General features: G+C 39.3%; 1 protein-coding gene across 1 annotated transcript; it reads right to left on the bottom strand.

The window, feature by feature from the left end:
- Positions 1-209: 209 nt before the first annotated feature.
- LOC110717861 (LRR receptor-like serine/threonine-protein kinase FLS2) lies at positions 210-4,705 on the bottom strand. Its single transcript, XM_021896644.1, has 2 exons — positions 4,627-4,705; positions 210-3,389 (listed from the first exon to the last, which is right to left on the bottom strand). The coding sequence occupies exons 1-2, from the start codon at positions 4,692-4,694 to the stop codon at positions 509-511; spliced, it is 2,949 nt and encodes a 982-aa protein (XP_021752336.1). The 5' UTR covers positions 4,695-4,705; the 3' UTR covers positions 210-508.
- Between the last annotated feature and the right edge of the window lie 315 nt (positions 4,706-5,020).

Raw genomic sequence — 5,020 nt, 5'->3', positions numbered from 1 at the left:
TCCGATTTCATATGAACTCGATTTGACTTGACCTGAATTTAACTTGATCCGAATTCGATTTTTACCCGACTATACTCAGACCCAACTTGAAAGATCTGAAAGATAACGTATATTCCTAATATAGCAGTAGGAATAGGACCAGCAAGTTGATTGTTAGAAAGATCAAGATGAGTTATGAGAGAGATCGACGTGCACAAGCTAAGATGAGCGTTGATCCCACTCAAGTTGAACAAGTCTGAGAAAATTTACAATATTTTGCTGATAAATTTACTCAGAATTTAATTTTAATTGCAAAATATTGTAAGAATCACATCAATTATATTACATTACAGATACATTACATTCTTTAACAAGCTAAGGTGAATTGCGCCTTTTTTTTTTTTTTTTTTGGTAACAGAAAAAAAGGATAGATTTTATTAAGATGAATTCAGTAAGGATTACATGACTAACATCCGGAGGGCTTTCCTCCATCCAGACCCACTTTAAATTGATTAAGAACTTACTGGATTTAGAGCCTCCTTTTAAATTTAGCAATGCTCAATGAAACCATGACATAGAGCCTATCTTTCATGTCATCAAAGAACTGAAAAAAGGCATGTCTCCAAGATCTTTTGACCACCAATGTTCCATAAACTCCCCAAAATCCTATGATAAATCCGAGCACCACACTTACGTACAACCCCACAATAAACATCTTGTCATCATCAGTGTCATCCTGGGGAGTAGTATTATCACCCCTCGTCGAGTTGTGGTGTGGTTGATCCCAAGAGCAGTACGGGAGAGGAGCTCCGCAAAGTTGAGGATTTCCTGCATATACTGAAGCATCGAAACCTTGAAGTTGAGTGCCCTTCGGAATTTCTCCAGAGAAGTGGTTGTTTGACAAATCCAAGTTGCTGAGAGAACTCAAAGCAGTGATGCTTGCAGGGATTTCACCAGAGAGGTGGTTGTTTGACAAACCAAGAACTTCTAAAGCTGTCAACTGTCCAATTTCCGGTGTGATGCTTCCAACCAAACTGTTTCTTGACAAGTTTAAGGAGACGAGACCTTGCAGAGCTGAAATTTCTCTGGGAATTTCTCCTTCCAACTTATTGTTTGAAAGATCAATGAGCTTGACTAGTCCTAAATACTCCCCAAAGGACCTTTCTAATTGCTTCCACATAATTGTTGCAGCATCAGTGTTTAGTATAGAAAAAACAATTAAATCCCTAGAGTGAATGGTACTCTCAATTGTTCCAAAAGTATGATTATTTTGCAATGGTGGAATCATATCTGATGTACTTTGCATTGCTGTAAGATTACGAATGCAATTTGGAATGGTTCCAGAAATTTGGTTGACAGCGAGATCCAAGATTTGAAGAGAGGGCAATTGACAAAGGCTCAAAGGTATTTCTCCAACAAAATTATTGCTTCCAAGGCTTAGAAAACCGAGGTTTTTGTGATTAGTCCCAATACCTGGCAATATACGTCCAGTAAATGAATTATGAGCAAGATCAAGATAAACTAGGGATGTGCAATCCTCTAATGATCTTGGAAGTTCTCCCGAAAAACTATTGTTGCGCAAGTGCAACGACTCCAATTGCTTCAAATAACTAATGGAAGGTGGTATACCACCAGAAAAGTTATTATTCTCTAAATGGAGAATGGATAATTGTTCGAAATTGATCCAACAATCTGGAAGTTTCCCGAACAACAAATTATTTGAGAGATCAAGATAGGATAGAAGTACTTCACCTCTAGGACACAAAAAGAGGACGGGGTCGGAAAACCTGTTGTTATTCAATTGTAATGAGGTAAGGTTTACTGGAAATGGTGGTATTGCACCTTCAATATTGTTAAAACTCATATCTATGGCAAGCGTAGAATAAAGGGGTGTGGTTGGTACGTCAAAATATGGAAGTGTTCCATAAATCATATTATGAGACATATTAAGATAAGAGAGCTTTGAAGGCAATGTAAAAACATCCGGAATGCTGTCTGAAATTCCAGCAGCAGAAATATCAAGAAACGAATAGTTATTTTGGCTCACAAGCCAGTTTGGAAAGATTGGTCCCAATCTGCAAGACCTTAATGATATAAAATCCAGCTGGAATGGAGGAACCCAATCATCTTCAATATCGAGCACCAGTGCTGGATTATTTGAAAGGTGTAACACCGATAATCTTGACAGATTTGAGAAATGGCTGCTACAGAGAGTACCATGTAGAGAGTTGGAAGAAAGATCCAATGTCTCGAGCATTGATAGTTGCCCCAAACGACGACCGATGGTTCCATTCAAACGGTTATTATAAAGAGATAATTGTTGTAATGATGAAAATGTGCCAATCGTGTCTGGAATTGGACCCCAGATTTGATTATCACTTAGACATAAATCCAGTAAGGACTTGTTTGCGCATCCGGTTAGTGTTTGGATTATGTTGGGAAGCTCATCGATGATGTTGGCTTCTTCCAAGTGGAGTATTTGTAAGCTACACAGATTGCCTATTTTAGGAAATTGTGAGAGCTGAAAATTATTAAATGAGAGGTCCAGATATTGGAGTGATTGTAAGTTTGAAATTGTGTCTGGAATCGGACCTTGCAATTGATTGAAGGAAAGGTCTAGATGCGAAAGAGCATGCATATTCCCAAATGCGCTTGGACCATCAACATGTGCAAGGTGAGTGTCGATTCCACTCAAATTAAAAAGCCATTGGAATATTGATGAATCATTCAAATCATTTCCAGCAAGATTAAGATATGAAAGAGTGGTAGTGGAGTTTTTGTATGAAAGTGGCCATGGAACTCTAGAGGGAAGGTTACAGTACTCCAAGTGAAGAACTCTTAAGAATGGGAGGTCGTTCACGATTCTTAGCCAGTCTATGGCTCTTTCAAGATCGATACCAGTCATGTCGATGTATCTTAACAATTTTAGATGTGAGAGCCAAGACAAGTTTTTGACAAAAAGGTCATTCTTAAGATCAAGAGAAATCAAGGAGGATAGATTTCCGAGCTGGTGTGGAATTTCTCCACTGAATCTAGCACTGGATAGATTAAGGTATTTCAAAGTCACAAGGGAACCAACAAAACTAGGGATGGGTTGGTCGAAATTGTTAAGGCTGAGATCCAAGTAACTCAAATGCTTCAAATCAACAAGGGAAGAACTCACTTTACCTGTTATACAATAACTCTCTTCCTCGACACCACGAAGGTCGAGCTTGATTACGTGGCCAGTTTGGTTGCTACAACGGATGCCACGCCATTGACAACAATTTCTGTTGTTGTCATCATTAATTCCCCAAGAAGACAGCAGCCCGCAACGATCGACTTGAATGCCCTCTTTGAATTTCAACAAAGCTTCTCTCTCTTTCTCAATACACATGACGTTTTTGTGGTGGGTGCTAATGGTATCAATCCCATGAGTAGGGGTGAAACAAATTTGGTTTAAAACCAAACCGAACCGAAAACCGAACCGAATTAGGAATATGGTTCGGTTTTTTTCTTAAGTGGTTCGGTTTCGGTTTGTAAAATCAAGAAACCGAAATTGTATGGTTCGGTTTCGGTTTCGGGAAATGAAAACCGAAACCGAACCGAATTTCGGCCCATACTATATAAGGCAAAAAAAAAACCCTAATCACTCTTCTCAGCCTCTCACTCTCTCCTCTTCTCTTTCCTCCCTTTCTCTCTCCTCTAATCCTCTTCTCTTTTCTCCATTTGTGAGCTTTCTCCCTCTCGGTTCTCTCTTTCTCCTTTCCTCTTCTTATCTTCTCCAATCTCTAGTTCTCTACTCTGTCCTTTCTCTCTCCTCTTCGATCTCTTCTCCACTTTCACTCTCTTCTCCTCTTCGACAGTACGACCAAGGAGGCAAGGACGACCACCTGGGCACCAGTGTTCACATTCTAAAGGTTTTCATGTCAAATTCGACCATGAAAACACTAGATCTAGTATTTTCATGGTCGAATTTGACCTTTAAAACCCAAATTCGAGGTTTTTCGGTGGAATGTGAGGTATGTCCTCTTTTTCTTTCTTTTAATTTGGTTTGAGTTTTTTATTTTTATGGTGGTGTATGATTGAATTGTGGTGGTGGTAGGTAGTTTTGGGTGGGTTTCGGGTGGTCAGGATGGATGGTGGGTTTCTTCAGTTTTTGGTGGGTGGAGGGGTGGTTTTTGATGGATTCGGGTTGATGCATGATGAGTGGGTTTCGGGTGGTTTTTGATGGGTTAGGGTGGATGGCGGGTGGGTTTCGGGTGGTTTTGGGGATGGGTGGTGAGTTTCGGTGGTTTTGGTAGGTTAGGGTGGGTGGTGGGTGGGTTTTAGGTGGTCAGGGTGATGGGTGGTGGGTGGGTGTTGGTGGTGATAAGGTGGGATGGTAATAATTAATACCTTGGATTGGTTTGGTTTTGTTTGGTTCGGTTTTAATTGGTTTGGTTCGGTTCGGTTTTTTTGCAAAATTTGATGTTCATGATGCTTGATAGGAAAATTCGGTGCGGTTTGGTTTTTTTTTTAAGAAAACCGAAATTTAGGTGGTTTGGTTCGGTTCGGTTTCAAAGAGAAAGTGGTGCGGTGTGGTTTGCAAAATCAAGAAACCGAAATATGGTGGTTCGGTTTCGGTTTGGGCCAAAACCAAACCGAAAACCGAACTTTCACCCCTACCCATGAGCAACACAAATGAAGTAGGAAAATAGCAAAAAACAAGAAAGGATGAGTTTATGAGAATTCATTGTCACCCAGCTTTGGCTAGATCAATGAATGAATATCTATTAATCTATGTGCTAAGTATATATAGAATATTGTAGCATTAATTAGTAACTCCTAGATGATGATAACGATAGCATTAGAATTGTACTCCGTGAAAGGTATCATAACAGGTTACAGCAAATGACAACGAAAGGAATTTGGAGTATACTTGGATAGTTTTTGTTACTTTGGACAAGTCAGCATAATAATATTTTTGAATATTATTTTTTTAAGGTGAAGTAAACAAGGCCTTCATCAGGATCGAACGATCCAATATTTAATTGGCATCTTTTTTTTCTTTCAGTTTTTA

Source organism: Chenopodium quinoa, unplaced genomic scaffold (genome assembly GCF_001683475.1).
Source record: "Chenopodium quinoa cultivar QQ74 unplaced genomic scaffold, ASM168347v1, whole genome shotgun sequence".
Classification (NCBI taxonomy): domain Eukaryota; kingdom Viridiplantae; phylum Streptophyta; class Magnoliopsida; order Caryophyllales; family Amaranthaceae; genus Chenopodium; species Chenopodium quinoa.
The sequence above is the reverse complement of the archived record's forward strand: the minus strand, read 5'-3'. Positions and strand labels throughout refer to the sequence as shown.